This window comes from Suncus etruscus, chromosome 18 (genome assembly GCF_024139225.1).
Source record: "Suncus etruscus isolate mSunEtr1 chromosome 18, mSunEtr1.pri.cur, whole genome shotgun sequence".
Lineage (NCBI taxonomy): Eukaryota > Metazoa > Chordata > Mammalia > Eulipotyphla > Soricidae > Suncus > Suncus etruscus.
In genome coordinates, this window is record NC_064865.1 from 34408215 (window position 1) to 34436131 (window position 27917).

Genomic DNA, 27917 nt, shown 5'->3' on the forward strand with positions numbered 1-27917 from the left:
TTTTGGCCTGAAAGACAAGAAACACCGAAAATTCCTACATATTTACATGAAATTTTATTTTTTTCATCTACTTTTATCAAAACAGGTTAAATGCGGAACAAAATGAGACAGATAAGAAATTTGGAAAATCGGGGGCTAGAGCGATAGCGCAGTGGTAGGGGGTTTGTCTTGCACGTGGTTGACCCAATACGGACCTTGGTTCGATCCCCCGTGTCACATATGATCTCCCATGCCAGGAGCGATTTCTGAGCGCATAGCCAGGAGTAACTCCTGAGTGTCACCAAATGTGGCCCAAAAACAAACAAAAAAGAAAAAGAAAAACAAAAACAAAAAGAAAAAAGAAATTTGGAAAATGGAAAGGATTGACTCTATTATTTTCTAAAATAGCGTCTTTTTTTTTTTTTTTTTTTTTTTTTTTTTTTACTTGCAGGCAGTAACTCCCATGAGATTGCAAACAGTGCCACACCCAGCTGTGTTCAAGGACTATTTGGTGCCAGGAATGGAATTTCATGACCTGTGCCCTTAAATCTAATTTAGTTCTTTTTCATAGAAAGTCTACGCTAACACAAAAGGGTTGTTGGTTTGGTTCCGATTAAACTAATTCAAAAGTCTTTAATTCCTAAAATGATAAACACAGATAGATAAAATTCACATACACGAAAGCATCGCTGGGGGTCCTCACTAACTTGTAAGCCTGAATGATCGAGATTCTGAAACGAAAATATTGGAAAGCCAGTCACTGTCCTCGGACCAATGCTTCAGGGAGATGATATGAGGAAACAGGAGCAGCGGGAGAAGGCGATGTTTCAGGGCGGTCGGTGTTGGAGCTCCGTGCTGGTTGGTTTCTGATCGCCCCAGTTTCACTTTTTGATTCCAACCGGTGTCAGGGTCTTCTGCCCGGATACTCGTGAAGAAACCGAAGTCCTCACTTTCATTGGGTATCAGTGTCCGGAGCAGCCAATCAGGGTCCCCAAAGGGAGTCGCTCCAGACCCTGAAGTTGTGGGTGATGGAACGCCGAACACTCCTGCTGCTTCTCTCTGGGCCCCTGGTCCTGACCCGGACCCTGGAGGGTGAATGAGGGATCGGGTGGCAGTTTGTTGCGTGGAGGAGGGAGGAGGTCCCCCACTCCCACCCCTGAGGCTTCTCCGCGGTCCCCCCAACTTTCAACGACTCCAGCGCCGCAAATCTCGCCCTCCTCGGTCTTGCCCCTTTCAGTCTCCTGCGCCCCCTTCACCCTCGGACCAGGTACCCGAGGGGAGGCGAGCCGGGCTTGGTCTCACCCCTCGCCCCCTCCCCAGGTCCCCACTCCCTGGGGTATTTCAGCTCTGCCATGTCCTGGCCCGGCCGCGGGGAGCCCCGCTTCCTCGTCGTCGGCTACGTGGACGGCTCGCAGTTCGTGCGCTTCGACAGCGACTCGGAGAGCCGGAGGATGGAGCCGCGCGCGCCCTGGATAGAGCAGCTGTGGCCCGAGCAGCTGTGGGACGAGCAGACATCGGTGGCAAAGGACACGGAGCAGAGTTTCCGAAGGAGCCTGATCAACCTGCGCGGCTACTACAACCAGAGCGAGGCCGGTGAGCGCGGGCCGGGCCACCCCGGGGACACGAGTCCGGCCCAAGTGTCCCCGCAAGGCTGCAGGGCCATCCTGGACTCCCGCGGGGAAGGGCTTTCGCTTTCAGTTCAGAGCTGATCTCTGCCCGGCTCCAGGCGCTCACACCTACCAGTGGTATCGCGGCTGCGACAGGAGGCCGGACGGGCGCCTGCTGCGCGGCTACAGCCAATACGCCTACGACGGCGCCGACTACCTCGCGCTCAACGACGACCTGCGCTCCTGGACCGCGGCCGACACGGCGGCGCAGATCACCAAGCAGAAGTGGGAGCAGTTGGAAGAGGCTGATCGAACCAGGAACTACCTGGAGGGCAGCTGCCTGGATGGGCTCCGTGAATCCCTGGAGAACTTGAAAGAGAAGCTTCCGCGCACAGGTACCAGGGGCCGCAGGTCCTGGTCTCCCTGGACGGGGCGACACCCAACAAGAGGGAAGGAAACGGGGGTCAGTGTCGGAACAGCACTCCTCCTTTGGGTCAGCAGAGGGAGGGACCCACCTGGTTTCCCATGTTCTGTACAAGAGACTTGCGCATAGGTCCACCCTGTGTCCGCACGATTTTGAGGGACCCTGGTCTCCCTGAGGTGAGGAGACACCTTCTTTGAAATAGAGCTCAGTTACGTTGGACCTGTCAATTTTCTCTCAGACTTTTGTTCTCATCTGAGAACATGTAAGATTTAACTCCTGCTCTTGCTTACAGGCAACTCATCCTCGACCCAGGTCAGGTCCAGAATCAGTCTCCTTAGAGATCTGAGACACCGATCCAAACACTGTTCTAATTTTTTAGAATTTTATCCCATTTTCCTGAGACACGCTTGTGTCAGATATTTTGTTTGTTTGCTGCTTTTGCCTTCTTCCAAATCAATTGCTTCTTCACCCACGTCATGAAAATAAACCAGTGTAAATTTTTCTACTCTCCTTCACTAGAACCCCCCAGAGGACACGTAACCCACCACCCCCTCTCTAACCATGAGGTCATCCTGAGGTGTTGGGCTCTGGACTTTTATCCCGCGGAGATTTCCCTCACCTGGCTGCGTGATGAGGAGGAATTGACTCAGGACACACAGGTTGTGGAGACCAGACCTTCAGGGAACGGAACCTTCCAGAAGTGGGCGGCTGTGGTGGTGCCTTCTGGAGAGGAGCGGAGATACACGTGTCATGTGCAGCACCAGGGGCTGCCGCAGCCTGACATCCTCAGATGGGGTGAGGAGGGGAATAGGGACATAGACCCTATCCTCAGGTGAATCAGGAGAGGGCCCTCTGGGTAACATCAGAGTGTTGGGAGTCAAATCTCTCCTTCCTTCTCTTCCCAGATCCCCCTCCTCTGTCTACCCTCTCCAAGGTCATCATTGGTGTGGTTGTCCTTATGGCTGTGGTGGTTGTGACACTAGTGATATGCAAGAAGAAACACTCAGGTAGGGTGAGCGGTGTGGCTCTGAGCTTTCTTACTCATTCATAGGGTTCCCACCCACCCACAGAATTTCTCCTGCCTCATTAGTGGGAAACATCAGTCAAACCTGTGCTGGTTGCTCACACTTATCCTGTGTGTTCAGCTCTCAGTTCTATACAATGAAAGACATTTTCATCTTGATGAGTGGGTGATGAGCCCTGATTCTCAGTGGGCATAGGTCAGAGGGAATCTCCCTGCTGGGCACAGACTACCTGGAGGAGGCTGGTGCAGTCCAGGAACACCTCTTTTCTTCATGTTTCCTGATCCTGCCCTCAGTCTTCAGAATTCTAGAGCTTCCCTGGGATCCTGAACTGGAGAGTTTCTCTGTGATCTCCTGACCCAGTGTTCTCCTTGTTTTCTTCCCCAGGTAAAAAAGAACAGAACATTCAAGCTGCAAGTAAGTATTGGGTGTTCTGTGGGGAATCTTACACCCGGTTGATAGAGTCCACAGGAGCTTTGGGGAGGGGGTGGGTTGTTCTTTGGTTCCATCACAGGGGCTGTGACCTTTTCTGGTTTGTTCCTCCCCTGTCATGTTTTCTTCCCACCGGCAAAAAAGGAAGACATTACACTCAGGCTGCAAGTGAGTTTAAAGATGGGTGTGGAATCTCTGACACCCTGGGGATAAAGTCCACAGGTACCACTGGGCAGTTTGTCCTTTGATTCCATTACAACGGCTCTGATCTTTTTGTTTGTTCTTCTCTAGACAGTGTTAGTGCCCGGAGCTCTGATGAGTCTTTCACAAATCCTGAAGGTGATGCTCAGCTCTGGATGCAAGAGTGGAAGGGTTTGGGCAGCTTTTACAGGACTGGGTTTGGGGTTTTTTGAGATGTTGGGAGCTTGTTAAGTAAGTATATGATCATTTCCTGGGATCACCTGAGTCTGTTCATTCTTCTCTTTTCCAGTGTGCTACCAGATGCCTTGCATAGAACTGAAGAATGCAGGCTTTTCTCATGTTTACACATTTTGACTTAACAACTGCTGATTCTCTTTCTGTCAAGGGTCCAGATTCTCTTTTGTTCTATCACATCCTGTGAGGAAGGGAAGACTGGCCTACCCCCTTGTAGTGGGCCTCTCCCCCTACTGATCTGTGTTCTCTTCCCTGATGCACTGACCTTTGTCAGCAGATACAGTCCTATATCACAGATACATCTATGATAGCTTTTTGTTTACCTGAATATTGTTTCTCCCCTACTAGATATGAGTACCTAATTTGTAGTTTTCTCCCCTAATTCCTATATTATGGAATTCAGGGGTTAATAAGTGAGATCCCTAAAATTTGACAGTGAATAAATGGAAATTTTTAGACCTTCCAGGATATATGTGTGTTTTCTGTTTTGAGTTTGTCACAGGTGTGGCCATGACAATTTGATAGGAGAGGTCCTGAAGGGATCAGTGGGAACAGAGCCTGTGCCCAGTCTGTCTCAGTGCATTGAGGGTTTTGACATGGTCACTCCGCAGCTTGGTCATTTCTGCTGCTACTTGTTCTGGTCCTTCAGTATCCCATTATCATTTCAGGTCCTTGACAACAGAGACTCAGGCAATACCTGGTCTTTATCCTGTCCCAGGCCTTGAGCAGTGAGGCCTTCTGTGCTGTCAATTTAGGCTCATGGGTATATTCCTGGGTATATTCCACAGTCTCATCTTTATGTTTGTGTTTCTCTGGAGGAAGGGACTGTCCTCTTGTACAGACATTTACATCTCATTCTCTCTGAATACTCACATCACTAAGCCACAGGGTGCATTTATCTTTCATGTCCCCTCAAATCTCAGCAGGAACCATGTATATTGGCATTCCTGAGCATAAAGACATGAATGTTCAGTCTCATCTTGCCTTTGCACTTGTTCTAAGGTTGTATCCTGTATTGTTCTGCTCAAAATTTTCTGCCTTTCTTTAAGGATTTATAGTCTTCAATCAGCAGAGAGGAGTGACCTTACTGTTTTTCAGCTTCAGTGAGTTTCTGTTTTTTGTGCAAACTTACCTTCCTCTCCCAGCAATCCTAGCACTTTCTGTGATATGAATACATGGATTATAAAGTTGTCTTGGTTATCTTCAAACTTTGGGGTTAGAGAATGTTACATGTGAACCTAAGATCTTTTTTTTTCTGAAGAAGGGTGAGTTGTGAGTTGTGGTGGGCACACTTCAGAGGCTGGTCCTTCCAGGGGGACATTGCAGGCCTTGTTCTCCCTTCTCCTCTCTGTGTCTGGATCTAGAAGGAGTGCAACCCATTACCCACCTGTGCCTGTTCATCTCCTCTTTCCTCCCCTCAATGTGTGTGTGTTTGGAATTACCAGCAACTAAATCAATAAAAGAATTTTTATAAATGGTCAATTTGTAAAGATTTATTTTGATACAAGTTTAATCTCTATGAAGAAAATAATTTAATACAATAAATGTCTACCCTGATTTATGTAAGTAAGTTTTCAGCAGTGGTATCTAAATACATCACAATCAGCTTTATTTTGTACTTGGGCCTTATTATGGTAAAACCATGTCTTCCCTGATATTCTTTGCTAATCAGTTTTGGAGTTTACATTAAGTAGGTAAAATCTATGACTAAAATTTATTAAGAGTGAAGAGAATACAATGTAAAGGGAATATCTGAATATGCTTATAAAATACAAAATGTTTTATTTTAAGCAAGGAAATATTGATTTTAATTAGAAGATATTATAAATATTGCTTAAGTATGTGCTAATGCAAATGAGTAATTGCTATAATAGCTATCGTGAAAATGACTGGTAAAGCATAAAGCATTCATGAATAAATGAAATGTTAATTAACTATTGAAAATGTATAAAACTCCTTCCTTAATTTCATAGAGGAATATCAAAAGTACTATTACTGAGTATCATAGTCAATGCTACACGCAGATAAGTTTTTTCTATCTTTTATAGAAGCTCATTTAGTGCTTCTGGTAAAACTGGTTTGAGGACTATGAATCCACTAAGATGCTATCTTTCTTGAAGCTTTATATCATTCCTTCAAATATGAATGATAAGATAGCTGGTGAGGTCATCTTTTTTTGGGGGTGTCGCACCCAGCTGTGCTCAGGGGTGACTCCTGGCTCTACGCTCAGAAATCACTCCTGGCAGGCTCGGGGGACCATATGGGATGCCGGGATACGAACCACCATCCTTCTGCATGCAAGACAATAGTTCTACCACCATGCTATCTCTCCAGCCCCTGGTTATATAATTCCTGGTGAGATGTTTATTTTGTGGTGTTTGTATGACATCCCTTTGTGCTCTTCTCATTTATAGTCTCATTTGATTATATCTACTGTGAAACATATCTTTTTGTATATTTCTTTATAGATCTTGCTGCTTTCAACATCCTGTCTCTCTCTTTGGAGTTTGTCATTTTTGAGGACACATGTGTTGGAGTTTTCCTAGTTGAATCTATTTTCATTTCTTGGATTTCTGTGTTTATAGTTCTCAAATTTAGGGAATTCTTACCCATAATTTCTTTAAATATTGTTTCATCATCAAATTTTATATTATTTTAGTAGAATTTTATGGTCATGGAAGTAAATACTTTCACTTTCATAAGCACTTTCACTAGACACCCTACTTTGATCTTATTAGTTTTCTTTATATATATATTTAAGGTTCTGCTGTCTCACCTAGGAGCTACATTAAATACCAGTCATGCCTTTCTGTGACACTTTCTCAGACTTTCCTTATTTATGACATTAACATATTGAGGGGACCACGGAATGTGGTAAATCCTCCCTCCCAAATTACCAGGCACCAAAAACAGGAAGAATTCCTACATTAATTAATTCCACAAATAACATTGTCCTGAGTCACGGAGACCAGATGTGTGGGTTCTTTGTAAAAGTAACAATAACTTTATATTTGTGACTACTTTGTTGCACTTTCTTCTATTTTGTTATATATCTTGCTGGCCTCGTGTGGGTTCTTGAGCTCTGCACTCAAACCACACTTGACATTCAGTTGGTCTGTCCACTTGGTTTGCCTGGTGTGGGTGGGTGATGCCTGCCACCAAATTTCTCAGGAAGTCATTCATGGGCACAGGCTGAAGCAAAGAATTCCTTTTTGCAAAAAAGGAGAGTTGGTCCTAGGTCTTACCTATGGCATTCAGGTCTGTCACCTTCCTTCACAGAAAAGAATTTCAAAGAGAAGAGCCGGGAAAGGCTTTCTGCTTTTGAGCAAAGGGAGGGAGAACATAAGAAAAAGAGAGAGTTGGGGCTGGAGTGGTGGCATGGAGCGGTAAAGCGTCTGCCTTGCCAGAGCTAATCTAGGATGGACCAGTTCTATTCCCCCCCCCCTTCCGGCATCCTATATGGTTCCCCAAGCCAGGAGCAATTTCTAAGTGCATATTCAGGAGTAACACTTGAGCATCACCGGGTGTGCCCCCCAAAAAAAGAAAAAGAAAGAAAAGAAAAAAGAGTAATATGACCAAGAGAGAATGCAGGCTTCTCCAAAGTGGGGGATCGACCCAGTATATAATCTAGTATGAAAATAGGAAGTCTACATCTCATTGACATCTTGATTTGGATATTTGTAATGATATGCGATAATGACCTTTTTTGTGTGTGTGTGAGTGTGATTGTTGGCCATTGAAGCTTAAAATTTCCAAGGTTTCTTGTGAATTTAAAAAATAATAAGCACCAAGGGCTCCTCCCCCTCCCCCTTTGCGCCTTGGCCATTGTTGGGTAGACACTCATTCCCGCTGCCAACAGGGAAGGTGAGTGGGAGGCAACACATCCCCAGGGCACTGTCAACCCAACCTGGTGGATCCTTTCTCACAGGGGGTTGACAGGAGGTGCTCAGACTTGTGCCAAGAGCCCTTATAATAGGCAGAAAACTTAGCTGAAATGCAGGGCCTTGTGACAGGCACAGAACTTTGCTAAAAGCAAGCAGCCTTGAGAAATAAATATAAACATTTAAGATTTAAGGCTTGTTAGGCACAGAAAAGCAAACAAGCAGAGAACTATGCTAAAAGCAGGCAGTCTTGAGGAATAAATAGACATTTAAGATTTAAGGCTTGTACAGAAACCAAGAAGGCACAGAATTTTGGTCCTGGAAAACTGAGTCTAAATTATGAGGTCCCCGTTATCTGTACATTCTGACCTGCCAGAGATGGGTTCCATTATCAGTGCACCCCGGCCTGATGGAAATGGATCTCATTATCTGTACATTCCATCCCACTTGCCGGTGGATCCTGTTATCTGGACAATCTGACCTGCTCAATGTATCTATCCCCTATCAACATAATTACGAGCAGAACTGTGCCCGCAAAAAGTATATAAGCCAGGCCTTGAGTTTCAATAAACGGAATTGGATTTGGATCTGAAATCCTTTTCCCACCCTTGTCTGTCTCCGTGTCTGTCTTTGTGTCTTTGTGTATGTGCGATCTCCCTCCAAGAAAGAATAACCACATCTTAACTGGTGTCCTGCTGCCTGCAGGGACTTGAAAGGTATGCCAAGGGCCCCTTCCCACACCAGTTCTGCACCTCGGCCATTGCTGGACAGAAATTCGGTCCCACTGCCAACACTGGGTAGGTAAATGGATAGCAACACCCACTTGGACACCCTGCCTTTTGAAAACCACGGTCACTCCAAAGTTGAAGAATCAACTGCCTGCTTCTCAAATGTCCATCACTTCCCTGATCAGGAGGGAATAGGAGGATCTATAGGTACACACTATGGCCATGATCCTGCTGTGCTACAAGCCCCACTGACACTTCAGTCAATACCAGACAGTTCTATCTCCTATCTCCCTTAAAAAATATATATATTTATATATATACCAATATATATACCAATAACCAAAATAAAAACCTAATAAACTAACCTGCATTATCTCTATCACTCCTGAATATAATAACCTGAAATTCCAATACACCAACCTACCCTATGCAGAGAACAATGGGGAAACTGATGCACCAGCATCTGGGGACATAGAAAGAAATCCTAACAGATTTCCTAGTCCCCCAAAAAGGATGAACTAAAAAGGACCTAAAAGGACCTAAAAACAGCATTTAATATCTTAGGAATGAAATTCAAACAATCACTAACAAAAGAAATTAAGAAATCCATAGATGATCAATTTATCCAACTCAAAGAAGAACTCTATCAGGAGATGAGAGAGTCCATACAAATGGAACTAAGGGAACGAAAAAGCATGATAGCAAGCCACAATAGCAGAATCGCACACAAAAGGCACACTTTTTCATGAAAAAAAAATCACGAGGCACTCCACCACTAGAAAATATTAAAAAATGTTAACTCTGTGTATATATTGACTATCTATAAAGTAATTCTCTTGAATAGGAATCAAATAAACAAATCAATTATTTTATAATTACTTTATTATGAGTAATATAAATAATAAAGTATTTTATAATTGTTCATATTTCTTTTTACTTACAATCTAATGATTGGTCTATTTGTGAGCCAAGGCTGCATGTTATGGATGAAATTGGATTTTTTCCCACAGCACACCAGACAATATCTCACAGCACACTAGTGTGCTGTGACACAGTGGTTGAAAAATGCTGACATAGAATTGTATGGATGAACTCGAACTCAAAGACAAATGCTTGTCAGAAACAACAAAGAAGACAACAAACAAATGAGAGATAAACATGGGAAGAAAAAGTAAGGTACCTACTGAACAAAAATAAAAGAAATAATCTGGGGCTGGAGCTATAGCACAGTGGTATGGCATTTGCCTTGCATGTGGCTGATTCAGGACAGACCTTAGTTTGAGCCCCAGCATCCCATATGGTCCCCCAAAGCCAGATTTCTGAGAGCATAGTCAAGAGTAACCCGTTAGCATCCTGGATGTGGCCAAAAACCAAACCAAAAAAAGAAAACAAAAAAGAAATAATCTACAAATTGTAGGAATACCAGAAGGCGAGGTAAAAAGAAAAGGGCAATTAGTGAGGGGAATAATTGCAGAAAATTTTTCCACCCTCTGGAAAGAGACACCTGCACAAATTTAAGAGGAAAAAAGACTCTTGAATAAAATAGATCCTAATAGGTCAACATCAAGAAATATAGTAAACCAAATGGCAAAAAAAAAAAAAAAAAAACCCAAAGAGAAAGAGAAAGATGAATTCTTTAAACAATAAGGGAGGGAAAAAACCTCAGGTACAAAGGAAGGAATTAAACCAGTTCTCCCATTGGAAACAATTCAAGCGAGAAAACAGTGGAATGACATCTTTAAGCTACTAAACGAAAGATCTTCCAACCTAGAGTACACTGCCCAGCAAAATTGTCATTTTCATGGAAGGGCAGACTAAAAACATTCTCACACAGAAAAGAACTCTCACTATTTGTACTAACCAAACCAACTCTAAATGAACTACTCAGAGATGAACTACACAACCCAAACACCCAATTGTAACAACAACAAACCTACACAACAAACCTCTGTCAATAATCTCCTTAAATGTCAATGGACTAACCTCCCCTATTAAAAGACATAGAGTAGAGGGTTGGATCAGAAAACAAAAACAAGATATCTGCTGCCTGCAAGAAACACACCTAAAATATCAGGATAGACACAGGCTTATAATAAAAGGATGGTAGGGACCAGAGAGATAGCATGGAGGTAAGGCGTTTGACTTGCCTGCAGAAGGTTGGTGGTTCGAATTCCAGCACCCCATATGGTCACCAGAGCTTTCCAGGAGTGATTCCTGAGCATAGAGCCATGAGTAACTCCTGAGTGCAGCCAAATGTGACCCCCCCAAAATAAACTAAAAAGAATAAAAGGATGGAAATCAATTATTTAAGTCAATGGAAAACAAAAAAAAATTGCTGGGATAGCCATTCTTATATCAGACCTAATTGCATTCAACCCCAAGAAAGTGATCAGAGACAAAGAGGGTCCCTACTTTTGATCAGGGAAACATTAGACCAAGAAGTACTAACTCTGATCAACATTTATGCACCAAATGTAGAGCCAGAAAATATGTAAGGTGTTTGCTTACAAACCTAAGAGAAATATTAAAGTAAACGTGATTGAAGTAGGATAATTCAACACACCATTATCACCATTAGATAGATCCACTAGAGGGAAATAGAAAGCCTATCTTGAGTACAGGCAGGGGTGGGGTGGGGAGGTAGGAGATTTGGGACACTGGTGATGGGAATGTTGCACTGGTGATGGGGGGGTGTTCTTTTCATGACTGAAACCCAACCACAATCATGTTTGTAATCAAGGTGTTTAAATAAAATATTAGAAAAAGGGCCCGGAGAGATAGCACAGCGGCGTTTGTCTTGCAAGCAACCGATCCAGGACCAAAGGTGGTTGGTTCGAATTCCAGTGTCCCATATGGTCCCCCGTGCCTGCCAGGAGCTATTTCTAAGCAGACAGCCAGGAGTAATCCCTGAGCACTGCCAGGTGTGGCCCAAAAACCAAAAAATACAAATAAAAAATAAAGATAGATCCACTAGGCAGAAAACTAGCAAAGACATAAGAACCCTAAATAAGAAACTAGAAGAACTAGGTCTAATGGACTTCAACAGGGCCCTCCACCCTCAAAAAGTGGAATACACATTCTTCTCAAGTGCATATGGAATATTCTCTAGAATAGAACACACCTTATGATATAAATCTAACTTACACAAAATCACAAATATAAGAATTATAAGAAGCATCCTATCAGATCACAATGAAACAGAGAACAAGATTGACCATAAAAAGAAGGTATGGAGAAAATACAACACCTGGAGATTAGACAACATGCTGCTAAACAACATCTATATCAAAGAGGAAATCAAGGAAGAAATAAAATGATTTCTTGAGAAGAATGACAATGAAGAAACAAATTGTCAAAATATGTGGGACACAGCAAAAGCAGTTATTAGGGGGAAACTCATAGCAATACAGGCCAATGTTAAGAAAGAGGAAAATGACAAAATCAACAGTTTAAAGGGACACTATAAGGACCTGGAAAAACAGCAGCAAAGAAACCCAAACACAGATAGAAGACAAGAAATAATAAAAACCAGAGCAGAAATAAACAACATAGAAACAAAGAAAATAATACAAATAATCAATGAGACTAGGAGTTGGTTTTTCTTTCTTTTTTTAAAATTTATTTAAAGGAAATGTATCACATAGTTTTCACAATTGATTATAATACATTGTTTCAGGAAGAACAAAGGCAAAGTTATTTTAAAAAAATATTTTTTAAAAACTGGGGCCAGAGAGATAGCACAGCGGTAAGGCGTTTGCCTTAGACACAGAAAGACGGTGGCTCGAATCCCGGCATCCCATATGGTCCCCCAAGCCTACCAGGAGCAATTTCTGAGCATGGATCCAGGAGTAACCCCTGAGCGCTGCCGGATGTGACCCAAAAAAAAAAAAAAACAAAAACAAAACAACAAAAAATTTTAAAAAACTAAAAAGATGGAAGAGAAAGAAAAGGTTCAGTAGCAAGTATATTTTTTAAAATCATTGAATCACCAATTAACTCATTAAAGGCCTAGCAGAAGGTTTAATAAGCTTTTCTTCTTTTTTTTTTTTTAAGGATAGGAGTTAAAGAAGTATAGCAAAAACAGTGTTAGAGTGGCAATTGTTGTTTGCATAGGCACAGCAAAATATGGGAGACATAGAAAGGAAAAGCCCTGCCCTAAATACAAGGATACCTTACCCCTGAAGTTTTCTGGCATAAGACCATTTCTAGGCTCCAGGCATACTAGGTTGTCCAACCTAAGTCATTGTCTGTTGTGCCAATAAACCTTTTTTTCCCACACAGTCGCTGTTGTTGGTGTCAGATTTCTGTAGTTAAAGATCCTGAAGTCTGTGCATATCCTATATCAAAGTCAGGATGATGTGGAGCATCCTCTAACTTCACCTTGCAATTAGAGGGCAATGCGGATAGCCCTACCCTGAAAGCAGGTTGTTGTTGTTGTTGTTATGTCTTCTTAGTATTAAGGGACCTTTCTTTGGAGTGGGTCGATACCAGGGCAGTGGTAGGGTCTTCTGTGTTAGAGGATTGCTCCCAGGTGATGTTATAGACAACCGTGGTTGTTTCATAGATTGCATCCTGGTTCAGGTATGAATGAACAATGCCAGTTCTTCTGAGCCCTGAGTCAGGTCATATGACAATGTTCAGGATGTAAGGTCCCACTGTATTACAAGATTTGTGTGTTTCCATCTCTATTAGATAAGAACTTGCCTGTATGTATAATATTTTCCCATTTTAATGCACCTATGCAAAACCTGAACAATGCCTCATTGCATTATTGGTGCATATGGGGACCACTGGAAGAAGTCAACAATCCCTGTAACTTGGTTCTAACATAAGCTCTAAATCTAGGGACTCTTCTACCAGAATTCCAGACATTCTTCTACCAAAATAACAGAAAAAACAGTGGTGAAAATAGTCACTGTATAAGAGAATATTCAGTAAGGATTATAGCTGTAAGGAAATACATACAAGATATTCAAATATATATTCAAAAATATATATATATATACATATATATATCCTTTTATGTCTCTGAAATAGTTGGGGGTGTGTTAAATCTGGTGCATCACTTTGGTCTGTGGTTTGGCTTGTGCAGTCTGATAACCGACTGGCAATAGACCCATATCAGGAAAAATCCTTGAGCCGTGACTTCTCAGAAACTGAGTCCCTTAGCAAGCAAAAGCCCACAATGAAGGAAGGAGGAAGGAAGGAGGCCTCTGCGAGTAGATCAATAGCAACAGAGTACTGGGATCTTTGTAAGCTAAGAGTCTATCATTAGGGTATCACTTAGGGTATGGTTTGGCAGCTGGTTTTGTGTGGGGATAATTATCTGCTTCTTGAGGAGTCAAGAACTGAAGGTTCAAAGGGTTAAATGTGAGGTAATGGTAGTTGGGGGAGAGGGAGTGAAGGACTACACATGAGCTTGTACGGCCATAGGCAAGGGTAGAATATATTATGAACATTCTGCATCTGCAAAACATACATTAATCATAAAAAATCCTATTGATTAATATCATACGTATGGGGGCACTAGCCCCTGTGCAGTTTTGAAAATGGAGACCAGTGAGAAAGAAAGTTGCTGGTGATTGCCCCAGCCCACCACTCTTTAGGATTCAGTGTAGAACCAGAAGCTAGAAATCTGCCCTCCCCCTCCCTAATCTCTTCCCTCCATGTGCTGGGTGGGAGTGGGGGATAGTTCTGGGGTCTCCTCTAGAGTCCTCCCAACATCCACCTTTCTGGTGACCTGGGCCAGCACTTAAGCATGCCCATGGAGTCTGGGAGGAAGGGGGGAGACCCCCCTGGTCTCCCAACACCCCCCAAGCTAGGGAGAGGGCCTTCGGCCTGCCGTCTCCCCACACCCCATGCCAACTTGCCAGAGCTAACCTCCAGAACAAAAAAGAATTTGGTGTAGAACCAAAAGCTAGAAATCCTTCCACCCCTTCCCTAATCTCTTCCCCCCAAGGAGTTGGTTTTTCGAAAGAATAAACATGATAGACAAACCACTGACAAGACTCACAAAGAAAATAAGGGAAGGGCCCGGAGAGATAGCACAGCGGCGTTTGCCTTGCAAGCAGCCAATCTAGGACCAAAGGTGGTTGGTTTGAATCCCGGTGTCCCATATGGTTCCCGTTGCCTGCCAGGAGCTATTTCTGAGCAGACAGCCAGGAGTAACCCCTGAGCAGCGCTGGTGTGGCCCAAAAACCAAAAAAGAAAAAAGAAAAGAAAAGAAAATAAGGGAAAACACCCAAATAAATAGGATTACAGATGAAAGGGGAGAGATTTCAACAGAACCTCAAGAAATCCAAGACTTGATGAGGGCTTATTATGAACAACTGTACTCAGTTAAGTTAGAGAACCCAGAAGAAATCGACAGATTTCTGGAAAAACACATCACCTTCTGAGACTTAATAAGGAGGATGTAGAAAGCTTAAACAGGCTAAGGAAATTGAAACAGTAAATAAGAAACTCCCCAAGAACAAAAGTCCAGGTCCAGATGGTTTTACAGGTGAATTCTAACAAATATTCAGAGAATTACTACCATTACTACCATCGTCAGCCTCTGCCAAAACACTAAAAAACAAAAAAAAATAGAAATCCTCCCTAATTCCTTTTATGAGGCTAATATCACACTTATTCCGAAAAATGACACAGACACCACCAAGAAAGAAACTACAGACCAATCTCACTAATGAACAGGGATGCAAAAATCCTCAATAAAATCTTAGCAAACTGAATCCGACAATATATCAAAAATATTATACACCATGACCAAGTGGGTTTCATCCCAGGGATGAAAGGATGGTTCAACATAAGTAAATCAATCAGCATCATACATCACATCAACAATAAGAAAGACAAATATCACATAATCATATCAATCAATGCAAAAAGTTCAACACCCATTCATGCTAAAATCCAATCCCTATCCAAATTCAGACATCTTTTTTTAAGGACTTAGAACAATCAATTATAAAGCTTGTGTGGAACCACAGCAGATCCAGGTTAGCCAAATCCATATAGAAAAACAAGTTTACCTAATCTGAAGCTTTACTTTAAAGCTATAGTGATCAAAACAGCATGGTATTAGAACAAAGACACAATCTCAGACCAATGGGCCAGAATAGAATATCCAGTGACATACCCCAAATATACAGTCAATTAATATTTGACAAAGGAGCCACGAATTTGAAATGGAACAAAGACAGTCTCTTCAACAAATGATGTTGGAACAACTGGATAACCACCTGTAAGAAATTAAATATTGATCCATACCTCACACCTTACACAAAAGTCAACTCAAAATGAATTTAAGTCCTTGAAATTAGACCTGAAACTATAATGTTCATTGAGGAAAAAATAAGCAGAACACTTCAAGACTTACACATATTAAAAAAGTTCTTGATGATAGAATGCCAATGGCAAGAGCTATAGCATCAAACCTAAATAAATGATACTACATCAAAATAAAAAGTTTCTGCAAGGTGAAAGAAACACTGGTCAAAAATAGAAGATAGCTAATGGAATGGGAAAATTTTCTTTCAACTCAACACAACAGATAAAGTGTTAATATCTAGAATATACAAAGCACTCAGAAAGGTGAGCTCCACAAAATCTAATAAAGTCATAGAAAATGGGGAGAAGAAATGAATAGACACTTCTCTGCAGAAGACCAACAGATGGCCAATAGACACATGAAAGCATGTTTACCATTACTCATCACTAGGGAAATCCAAATCAAGAAAAACAATGAGGTACTACCTTACACCAGTGAGGATTGCACACATCAAAAAAATTACAGGACCAATCTCTGTTGGTGGGATGTGGTAAGAAAGGAACTCTCATCCACTGCTGGTGGGAATGCTGGTCCAATCCCTATGAAAAACAGTATGGAGAGTGCTCAGTAAACTCAGAATTGAGCTGTTATATGACCCAGCAATCACACTCCTGGGTATCAATCCCCAAGATAGATGAAAATTCATCCAAAAGTATGTATGCACACCACTATTTATTGCAGCACTCAGTACAATAGCCAAGATTTGGAATTAACCTCAATGTCCAACAACAGATGAGTGGATTATGAAGGTGTGGTACATAATATACACAATTAAATACTACATAGCAGTAAGAAATGATACAATCGTGCAATTTGCAGCAACATGGATAGAATAAATGAAGTAAGCCAGAAGAATGATAAATACAGAATGATAGCACTTATTTGAGGTATTTAGAATATATACTATATATTCATTTAATACTCTGAAGAAACACAACGGTATAAATGGTAGAAACGCTGAACACTGTAGATGTCAGGGTATAGTAAGAAGTGATCAAATCAAGCAGAAGAGGGGAAACACAAAACCTCTACTATCCTTATACCATAAAGAAACCAGCACCAACGGAAACAGTGGTTCAGAGTGAACAGGTGTTCAATCAACTTCTCACTACAAAGGCCTATAATGTTCTAATGTATTTATCTATAGAATCAAATGCAGAAAATGATTGAAACCCAGGGACTCCTGCAGGGGGATTACTAAGACTATGTTTTAGTGTCTTAAATTTATTTTTATTAAGGTATAAAATAACCCTTCAGCTTCTTTGTCCACAGTGATTCCTGGAAAAATAGAGTGGACACTCTAATTTTGCAACTTGGTGCTCAATTATACTAGATACCAGATATTGTACAGTGCTCATTATGACAATAACTTCATAAAATACTCCAATTTAGTCATTTCCTTTTAATTAGGTCTTCTATTAAAACCTAAAGCATAAGACCACTGAGACCTCTGAAACAGAAAACTGTGCACCGCAGACTTATATCACAGGCCCCACTCATTGAGTACATTTTTTTGCAAATTACTATTACCCACTTACTTTTTTTTATTTCTTCTTTCTTTCTTTCTTTCTTGTCTTTCTTTCTTCCTCTCTTTCTTTCTTTCTCTTTCTTCTTTCTTTTTCTTTCTTTCTTTCCTTCTTATTTCTTTCTTCTTTTATTTAAATCTTTGTTTAAACACTTTGATTACAAACATGATTGTAGTTTGAGTTTCAATCATATAAAGAACACATACCTTCACCAGTGCAACATTCCCATCCACAATGTCCCAAATCTCCCTTCTTCCTAACCCCCCGCCTGTATTTGAGACAGGCTTTCTACTTCTCACATTCATTGACATTGTCACTATAGTTGGCAGTGTAGTTATTTCACTAACAGCACTCACAACTCTTTATGGTGAGCTTCATATCATGAGCTGAACCTTCCAGCCCTCATCTTTTTTGTCTCTGAGACTATTACAAAAATGTCTTTCATTTTTCTTAAAACCATAGATGAGGGGGCCAGAGAGATAGCATGGAGGTAGGGCATTTGCCTTGCATGCAGAAGGATGGTGGTTCGAATCCTGGCATCCCATATGGTCCCCCGAACCTGCCAGGAGCGATTTCTGAGTGTAGAGCCAGGAGTAACCCCTAAGCACTGCCTAGTGTGACCCAAAAACCAAAAAAAAAAGTCTTATAAAATGAATTAAAAAAATTTAAAAAAACCATAGATGAGTGATACTATTCTGTGTCTATCTCTCTCCCTCTGACTTATTTCACTCATCATAATAGATTCCATGTACATACATGTATAAGAAAATGACATGACTTCATCTCTCCTGACAGCTGCATTAATATTCCATTGTGTACATTTACCACAGTTTCTTTAGCCATTCATCTGTTGAAGGCCATTTTTGTTGTTTCCAGGGTCTGGCTACTGTAAATAGTGCTGCAATGAATATAAATGTGAGGAAGAGGTTTTTAAATTATACTTTTGTGTTTTTAGGATATATCCTTGGAGTGGTATAGCTGGATCATATGGGAGCTTTATTCCAGTTTTTTGAGGAATAACCATATTTTTTTCTATAAAGGCTGGACCAGATGGCATTCCTACCAGCAGTGAATGAGAGTTTCTTTCTCTCCACATCCCCTTCAGCACTGATTGTTCTTGGATTTTGTGGTATGTGCCAGTTTCTGTTGTGTGAAATAGTGCCTCATTTTTGTTTTAATTTGCATCACCCTGATGATTAATGATGTGGAGCATTTTTTCATGTGTCTTTTGGCCATTTGTATTTTTTCTTTGAGAAATTGTTCATTTCTTCTCCCTATTTTTGATGGGGTTAGATTTTTTTCTTATTAAGTTCTGACAGTACCTTGTATATCTTTGATATTAACTCCATATATTATGGGTATCGGGTGTATAGCTTCTCCCATTTTGTGGGGGTTTGTATGCTAGGCACTATTTCCTTTGAGGTGCAGAAGCTTCTCAGTTTAATATAGTCCCATTTGTTTACCTCTGCTTCCACTGCTGTGGAGAGTGCTGTTTCTTTCTTAAAGATGCCTTTATTCTCAATGTCATGTAGTGTAATACCTACATGTTGTTCTTTATACCTTATAGTTTTAGGTCTGATAACAAGGTCTTTAATCCATTTGGATTTGACCTTTGTGCATGGTGATAGATCTGAGTTCAAATTTTTGCAAGTGACTGACCAGTTGTGCCAACACCACTAGTTGAAGAGGCTTTCCTTGCTCCATTTTGCATTTATTGTCCCTTTATCAAAGATTAAATGATTGTATGTCTGGTGTACATTCTCTGAATACTCAAGTCTATTCCACTGATTTGATGGTCTTTCTATTCTAATACCATGCTGTTTTAAAGGCTATAGCTTTGTAATATAATTTAATGTTGGGGAAAGTAATTCCTCTCATATTCCTTTTTTCAAGGATTGATTTAGCTATCCATGGTTATTTATTGTTCCAAATAAATTTTAGAAGTGTTTATTCCATTTCTTTGAAAATTTCATGGGTATTCTTAGAGGGATTGCATTAAATTTATACAATTCTTTGAGAAGTAATGCCATTTTAATGATGTCAATCATCCCAGTCCATGAGCAGGGTATGTGTTTCCATTTTCATGTGTCCTCTTTTATTTCTTGAAGCAGGCTTTTGTTGTTTTCTTTGTATAGGTCCTTCACTTCTTTGGTTAAGTTGACTCCAAGGTATTTGAGTTTGTGTGAAACTAATGTAAATGGGGTTGTTTTATTAATGTTCATTTCTTCTCTATCATTATTGGTGTATAAAATTTTTTATTATATTTGATTATTGCATGTTAATTTTGTAGCTTGCTACTCTGCTATATGAATTAATTGTTTCTAGAAGCTTTTGGTAGAGGTTTCAATCCTTGAAAAAAGGAATATGAGAGGAATTACTTTCCCCAACATTAAATTATATTACAAAGCTATAGCCTTTAAAACAGCATGGTATTAGCATAGACAGACCATCAAATCAGTGGAATAGACTTGAGTATTCAGAGAATGTACACCAGACATACAATCATTTAATCTTTGATAAAGGGACAATAAATGCAAAATATTTTCTAAATATAGTATCATGTCATCTGCAAACAGTGAGAGCTTGATTTTTTTTCCTGTCCTATCTGTATGCCTTGATATCTTTTTCTTGCCTAATATCTACAACAAGAACTTCTAGCACTATGTTGAACGGGAGTGGTGAGAGAGTGCAGCCTTTTTGTGTACCCAATTTTAGGGGAAAGGCTTTTAGTTTGTCTCCATTGAGAGTTGTAGTATATGAAAAAGTTTCCATAAGATTATTCTTGGAATTGTTGTATATAAAACTATTTCCTTAGGATTGTTCTGTGACGATTGCCCCCACCTAGCCCTTCCAGGTGGGGGCACTGTGGAGTTGGCAATAAATAGCTTGATGGAGAGGGAAGAGGGGTCTTTTTGCGAAAGCTGCATGCTGCAAGAGGATTCTCTTGCTCTCTTTGCCCAATCTTTTACACCCTATCCTTCTTGTCTGTGTGGATTATTATTTGCTGCGGATAAATATTACCAAGGTCTCCCCCCCCCCCCGCGCCCGAAAGAAGACAAGGGGATGGGAAGTAATTTCTCATTCTGGGAACTGTTCTTGGATTCACAAATACCCAACAAAGGATTTAACAGCCCAGATAATTTACAGAGAGTAATATTTGCCATTGGCTTGTGGTAGATGGCCTTGACTATATTGAGAAAACTTAACACAATGAGTTTTGAGTTCCCATTTCACCTACCAAACTCTTTAATTTTACCAAATGTATATAAGCATTTTGTTTCAAAAGTCTAATACTTCTACAGGGCAGGAGATCCCTAATCTTAACACACTCCCATTTTCTGAATCAAGAAATAGGCTTCTGTGGCTGGAGTGGTGGCAAAGGCGATAGGACATTTGTCTTGCACCTAGGATGGACTCTGGTTCCTTCCCAGGTGTTCCATATGGTCCCCCAAGCCAGGAGCAATGTTTGAACGCATAGCCAGGAGTAACCAGGTGTGGCCAAAAACCAAAAGCCAAAAACCAGGAAAAAAAAAAAAAAAAAGAAAGAAAGAAATGAACTTCTTTTCCCTTTCATATGACTTTCTTATTATTACTAAAATTAGTTATCCAAAATTATCTGATAAAGTTATCTTATAAAGTTATCATTTCTTGGGCTAGAAAAACAATACAATGGGTAGGGCACTTGCCTTGCATACAGCAAACAGGTTGAATACCTGGCACCCTCTGTGGTCCCCTTAACCTGCCCAGGAGTTATTCCTGAGCACAGAGAACCAGGAGTAAGTTCTGAGCACAACTGGGCGTATCCCCCAAACCAACTAATTTCTATATACTTGTATAGAGCTTAATTTATTTCTGTTTGCTTTGACTCAAAGAACAGATTGAATACAGAACAAAATATTAAAAATTTAGTGGGGTTTTAATGAAACAGAGAAAAAAGACATTTGGACAATTTGAAGGATCCATTCTGTTATAATCCGGATTACTTTTTTTGAACATGTTTTTCCTTTGCCTTTTTATTTGGAGCCAGAGCCTCCCAAGAGGTGGTTCTCCCAGGAGAATGTGCTGCTGGGACTCCAGCCACACCCAGCAATGCTCGGGGGCCATGCGGTGCCCTGCCAGAACCCCAGGTCACTTGTCATTTTAGCCAATTTAGTTCTCTTTCTTTCGAAGACTATCTCTTAAGATACACTGGATTGTTGATGTTCTTCCAATAATTAATTAATTTAAGAATTAATTTAATTAATTTAAGAATCAATTTGATTAATTTAAGAATTAATTTGATTAATTTAAGAACTTTTAACTCAGATTTCTATCACAAGTAAAAGGTGACACAGTAAAAGCATGACCCACGTATATAAAAACATCTCTGGGATCCTCAGTAATGTAATGTGTAAGCCTGTGCCGAGATCCTGAAAGGAAAACGATGGAAGCAGAACGCGGGGAGACCGTGTGACAAAGATGGAGGGAGTGCCTAGCAGCTGGGGAGGACGGAGTCCCAGGTCTTAGGTGTGGGTCTCAAAGTCTCTGATCCCAGGGCGAGGTTGGCGCAGGAGTTCTGAGCCGGGGGTTCCCGGTGTCCTCAGTTTCACTTCTGCCTTCAACCTGTCTCAGCGTCTTACGCCCGGATATTCGTGACGCAGACACAGTCCGCACTCCCATTGGGTGTTGGTATCTAGCGCAGCCAATCAGCATCCACGCGGCTCCAGGTTGTAAAGTGTCGCGGACCGGCCCCGAGTCAGTGTTCCGCAAACCCACAAAATGTGGGCCTCGGGGCTCCACGTCTTTCTGCTGTTCTCGGGGGTCCTGGCGGACCTTACCCAGATTCTGAAAGGTGAGTGCGGGGTCGGAAGGGAAGTTCGATGCGGGCAGATGGGGACACCCCGTTGGGAGCTCAGGATTTCCGGGGAGAAACTTCTCCGCGTCCCGGGCCCCAATGTCGCTCAGGCTCTGCCTGTCCCCCCCGCAACTTCAACTTCTCCTGCGCCCGAAGTTCGCTCTTTCGGTCCCGCGACCCCTTTCTGTCTCCCGAGTCTCCTTTACCCCGAGGGGGCGAGTCGGCCGGTCTCACTCTTCCCCCTCCCCGCCAAGGGCCCCACTCCATGAGGTATTTCTACACCGCCGTGTCCCGGCCCGGCCTTGGGGAGCCCCGCTTCGTAGAGGTCGGCTACGTGGACGACACCCCGTTCGTGCGCTTCGACAGCGACTCGGAGAACAAGACGATGGAGCCGCTGGCGCCCTGGATGGAGAAAGTGGAGCCCGAGTACTGGGACCAGCAGACGCGGATCGCCAAGGGCAACGCGCAGACTTTCCGAGCGGGCCTGAACACCCTGCGCGGCTACTACAACCAGAGCGAGGCCGGTGAGTCGGGTCGGGCCGGGCCAGACACACCCACCCCGGGGCCGACCTGGGCGCCCCGAGTCGGGTCCCAGCGCCCCACCCGCAGGCTGACGGACCCGCCCCGGACTCCGGACCGGGAGGAGTCGCGGGGAAGGGCCCCGTTTCGCTTTCGGTTCAGGCCTGATCTCTGCCCGGCTCAGGCGCTCACACCCTCCAGTACACATCCGGCTGCGACGTGGGGCCGGACGGGCGCCTCCTGCGCGGCTACAGCCAGTTCGCCTACGACGGCGCCGACTACATCGCGCTCAACGAGGACCTGCGCTCCTGGACCGCGGCCGAACCGGCGGCGCAGCTCACCCGGCGCAAGTGGGAGCAGGATAATGCGGCTCAACATAAAAGAAATTACCTGGAGGTTCTTTGCGTGCCGTGGCTCCTCAGATACCTGCGGAACGGAAAGAAGACGCTGCTGCGCTCAGGTAGGTACCAGGGCCCCGGAGGGTGAGGACACTTGACCCCCCCCCGGGCGGGGCCAGCTCCCCACAATGGCGAAGGAAACGGGCTTCAGTCTCAGAACTGCGCCCTTCTTTAAATCAGCAGAGGGAGGGACCCACCTGGTTTCCGTGTTCTGTATCAGAGTCGGCCCTTAGCCCACCCTGTGTCTGCAAAACCCTGAGGGACCCGCGTTTCCCTGATGGGAGGGGAAACCTTGAGTGAAACATCAGATCTCTCTTCCCTTGCCATCCTGTGAACCTTGACTTTCTCAAACCTTGATCTCAGCTGAGAACACAGTACAAATCTGACTCCTGACTTCATGCTTCTCATTTATCCTCCAGTTAGTGTCTTAGTCCTTAGCCACCAAGGCCTCCTGTCAAACTCTATTCTAAAATTTTCCAAGAACTAGTGTTTATCCCAGTTTCCTCAGCCAAGCTTGTGCCTGGTATTATTGTTGTCTTTTATTTTTGTATGTGTTTATTTCTAACCTCCTTATTCTACACCAATTCCCTGTTCATCCTCACCACAGAAGTAAACTAGTGTATAGTTTTTGTCACTATTCCTCCACAGAACCCCCCAAAAGACACATCGCCCACCACCCCTTCTCTGAAGATGAGGTCACCCTGAGGTGTTGGGCTCTGGGCTTTTACCCTGCGGAGATTTCCCTGACCTGGCATCGTGATGGGGAGGAACTGACCCAGGACACGGAGCTGGTGGAGACCAGGCCTTCGGGGGACGGAACCTTCCAGAAGTGGGCGGCTGTGGTGGTGCCTTCTGGAGAGGAGCAGAGATACACGTGCCATGTGCAGCACCAGGGGCTGCCGGAGCCTGACATCCTGAGATGGGGTAAGGAGGGGAATAGGGGCACAGACAGTTTTCAGGTGAATCAGGAGAGGGCCCTCTGGGTAACATCAGAGTATTCGGGACCAGACCTCTCTTTCCTTTTTTTCCCAGAACCCCTTCCTCAGTCTACCCTCTTCATGGGCATCATTATTGGCCTGGTTGTCCTTATGGCTTTGGTGACTGTGACAATAGTGGGAGCTGTGATATACAAGAGGAAGCACTCAGGTAGGATGGACGGTAGCTCTGAGTTTCCTTGTCCCACTTTGGAGTTCTCACCCCCACCCAGAATTTCTCCTCCCTCATGAGTGGAAGCTTCACCCATAACCCTGAGCTGGTTCCTCACACTTGCCCTGTGTGCAGCTCTCAGGTTTATGAAATGAAAGACACTTTCAACTTGATAAGCTGGTAATGAACCTGATTCTCAGTGGACACAAGGCACAGGGAATCTCCCTGCTGGGCACAGACCTCCAAGAGGAGACTTGTGCAGTTCAGGAGCATCTCTTTTCTTTGTGTTTCCTGATCCTGCTCTTAGGCTTTAGAGTTCTAGAGCTTCCCTGGGATCCTGGACTGCAGAATTTTCTGTGATCTCATGACCCAGTGTCACCCTATCCTCTTCTCATGTTTTCTTCCCACAGGTGAAAAAGGACAGTACACCCAGGCTGCAGGTAAGTTTGGTATTGGGTAGGGAATCCCTTACACCCTGGGAAGAGAGCACACAGGATCCTGTGGGTAGTTCATTTACTCAGGATTCTCCCTTTAGTCATATCACAGGTGTTCTGACCGTATGCTATTTATTCTTTCCCAGATAGCAACAGTGCCCAGGGCTCTGATGAATTTCTCATTAAACCTAAAGGTAAGACTCTGGGAGCCTGTCATGGAAGGTGCTGGCTGAGGTGACTCGGTTTGGGGGTTGTTTGAGAGGGACATTATGATCCTGTTCAGATATGAACTTCTGAAATTCATTTGAGTCTGTTCATTGTTTTCTTTCCCAGTGTGAGAGAGTTGCCTGCCTTGCATGGAGCTAAGGGATGCAAGATTTCCTCACGCTTCCACTTTGTGACTCAAGATCTGCTGGTTCTCTTTCTTCCAAGGGACTTTACTGTGTCTGTTGTCCTGTCACTGTTTGGAAGGGGACACCAGCCCACCGTTACCCACCAGACCTACCCCACACTGACCTCTGTTTTCATCCCTGATACACTGACTTTTTCTGTCACATTCAGAGATAAGACAGTGCTATCTCTGTAGAGGCATGCAGCATGCATGTCTCCATTATCAAGGGAAGCAAGCACCAGACTTGGCTTTGGGCTTTCCTGATGCAGTGCCTAATTTTCCTCCCAAGAAATATTTCAGCCAGAAGGTCCGTTGGAGAAGTCAATCATTGACCCTTGCGTGGATTACTGGCTATATTTCTGACATGGCTGTGACATTATATTTCTCTTTTCCTTTTATTTGATTTTTGTCTCCTTTTCTACTACAGAAATTCGGCCTTAGTTATCCTACAGTCACAAAGAAATTTCAGTACCAAAGAAACGGCTTTTTGGCAGCTTGTTTTTCTGGGTCTAGCTCCATAATGGTAAACAATAATTTCCATCTCCCCTAAAATCTATTTTCCGGCAACTGCAAAAACATTTCTTCCAGAACTGGTTTCTCTCCTCCTGTTTCTTGAAAAATCTGTTTTTTGCTAACCCCAAAACATCTCCGCCTCATGTTTCGCCTTACCTCTAGCAGGACTCTTTCTCACCTACATCCGGTAGTTATTTGATACGTAGATTGTAGGGTTCTAGGGTCCAGTACCATTGTGTTGTCCCTCCTAACAATCCTCTGCCCTTTGTTTCCCTGAAGATACCTTGCATACCAGAGTTGTGCTTAAAATGTCATCAGCAAAAAGTAAAGTTGTCTCTCGTCTCATAGACGTGGGTCCCCATACAATGCATTTTGTGTGATCTCAATTATTTCATATTTCATATTCGTCCGCTTGTGTAGCCACTTTTTTCTGTGAAGGTTTTCTGACCCCAGTAAGGTTTTGCTTAGGGATACAAGATGTCTGCAGCATATCTCCATCTGTGTTAGATTCTTTTCCTGAATAATATTTCTTCCCTATTGGAATTAGCATCTAATTTGCATTTTTCCTAATTCCTGTTTGTAAAATTTAGAGGTTAATAAAGGAGATTCCTGAAATTAAGAGGGATTAAATGGAAATTCTGAAATCTTCCCAGAATGAAAGTCTGTTTTATATCTGGCACAAGTGTGGCAGGAGAGGCTGTAGGGGATGAAGGGAACAGAGCCGGTGCTCAGTCTGTCTCAGTGCATTGTGGACTTATATGTAGTCATTCAGCAGTGTGGGTCATTTCTTCTGTTCCTTTTCCTCAGTAGCATCTTGTCCCACCAGGACTTTTATCATAGGGACTCAGGCAATATCCAGGCCTCATTCTGTCCAGGACCTTGGACAGTGAGGATTTCTGTGCTGGTCAGTCTATGCCAGTGGTCCTCAAACTATGGCCCGCGGGCCACATATTGTATTTGTATCTGTTCTGTTTCTTCATTGCAAAATAATATATATGAAGTGTGCATAAGAATTCATTCATAAGTTTTGTTTTTACTATAGTCAGACCCTCCAGTGGTCTGAGGGACAGTGAACTGGCCCCCTGTTTAAAAAGTTTGAGGACCCCTGGTCTATGCTCAGGCCTGGATCTACTCCTCAGCTCCACCTTTGTCTTTTTTTGTTGACTCTGTGGAGGACAGTACCTGTTTTCTTGTACACACATGAACATCTCATTCTCTCCACTAGTCTCATTCCCTGATCCTCAGGAGGCATTTCTCTTCCAAGTCCCCTCAAGGCCCAGCAGGGTACCTGCCCTCAGGATTCTCTGTGGTATCAAGAGATGAATGTTCAGATTCCTCTGGTATTGCCCTGTTGTAGGGCTGTATTCTGGGATGTTATTTCCAATTGTCTTGCCCTTCTTTTAGAATTTACATTCTGAAATAAGCTAGGTGAGGGGAAGCCTTATTGTTTCTCACCTTCAGTGAGTTCCAGTTGGGTAACTTTGTTTTCTGTAGCCTTATCTTTCTCTTACCCACCCCTCTACATCCCTCACACTCAGGTGTATGTGATCTGAGTCCAAGGATTATAAAGTAGTCACAGTTACCCTCATATGTAGCATTTAGAAAATGAGATTTATAACCCAAAGATCCTCTTCTCTGAAAAGAGAAAATGCTGTGGAAGAAAGGGGAAAAAAAGAGGGTGAGAAGCATTTCTTAGAAAAGCATAGGTGACATTGTTATCACTGGGAAGAGATATTGTGCTTTAGTTCCACAACTCATCATGTAAACTGGGGTTACAATAATAATCACTCAGATTCTCTGGAATCGGAAGGTGATCTACATGATTCTCCATTCACTTGTGCCAGATAAATGAGTGATATTTTTGGATCTGAAAAGCCTCATAGAATGAAATCTAGACAAAATTTCCCATTCTTGAGTTGGAGCAATAGTACAGCAGGTTGGGCATTTGGATGCAGTTAACCTTGAATTGATCCTCATCATCCCACTTAAGCTCAGCAGGAGTGATTTCTGAGTGCAGAGCAGGAGTAATTCCTGAGCACTACTAGTGTGGCTCTTAAAAATCAACAGGACACTTCAGTGGTTCAAATCCCGGCATCCCATATGGTCCCCGAGCCTGCCAGGAGCGATTTCTGAGTGTAGAGCCAAGAGTAACCCCTTAGCACTGCTGGGTGTGACCTAAAAAACAAAAAAAAAAAATCAACTGGAAATATAATATTGTGGTGTTGACCACTGGACAGACAAGTCTTGATTTATGCTGGATGGCTGCTCTGGCATAACTGATTAGGGAGGTGAGCTCTATTATATTTAACCCCTGAAGG

The 27917-nt window shown here is 42.8% G+C and overlaps 2 protein-coding genes across 3 annotated transcripts in view; both read left to right on the top strand.

Moving 5' to 3' along the window:
* The first annotated feature begins 1007 nt into the window (after positions 1 to 1007).
* Positions 1008 to 21817, top strand: LOC125995790 (HLA class I histocompatibility antigen, alpha chain G-like). The gene is made up of 10 exons (XM_049764777.1): positions 1008 to 1071; positions 1300 to 1572; positions 1706 to 1981; positions 2530 to 2805; positions 2916 to 3017; positions 3420 to 3632; positions 3756 to 3803; positions 6368 to 6429; positions 8486 to 8577; positions 21760 to 21817. The coding sequence occupies exons 1-10, from the start codon at positions 1008 to 1010 to the stop codon at positions 21815 to 21817; spliced, it is 1464 nt and encodes a 487-aa protein (XP_049620734.1).
* A 271-nt stretch (positions 21818 to 22088) lies between these two features.
* Positions 22089 to 27917, top strand: part of LOC125996451 (patr class I histocompatibility antigen, A-2 alpha chain-like) — a 59847-nt gene continuing 54018 nt past the window's right edge. Inside the window, exons 1-5 of one of the 2 annotated variants that reach the window (XM_049765399.1) lie at positions 22089 to 22195; positions 22453 to 22722; positions 22902 to 23177; positions 23764 to 24039; positions 24148 to 24261. In XM_049765399.1, the coding sequence (XP_049621356.1) occupies positions 22123 to 22195; positions 22453 to 22722; positions 22902 to 23177; positions 23764 to 24039; positions 24148 to 24261 (1009 nt within the window). In that variant the 5' untranslated portion in view covers positions 22089 to 22122. The remainder of the gene's footprint in view (positions 22196 to 22452; positions 22723 to 22901; positions 23178 to 23763; positions 24040 to 24147; positions 24262 to 27917) is intronic. The other variant, XM_049765400.1, reaches the window with a different exon arrangement.

What these genes read in the sequence shown, in the direction of transcription:
- LOC125995790 (XM_049764777.1), top strand. Translation starts at nt 1,008, where the DNA reads ATGGAACGCCGAACACTCCTGCTGCTTCTCTCTGGGCCCCTGGTCCTG. An exon ending in ACATTACACTCAGGCTGCAA is followed by an intron (nt 3,633 to 3,755) that starts GTGAGTTTAAAG and finishes GTTCTTCTCTAG; the next exon opens with ACAGTGTTAGTGCCCGGAGC. An exon ending in GTCTTTCACAAATCCTGAAG is followed by an intron (nt 3,804 to 6,367) that starts GTGATGCTCAGC and finishes ATTTCTTTATAG; the next exon opens with ATCTTGCTGCTTTCAACATC.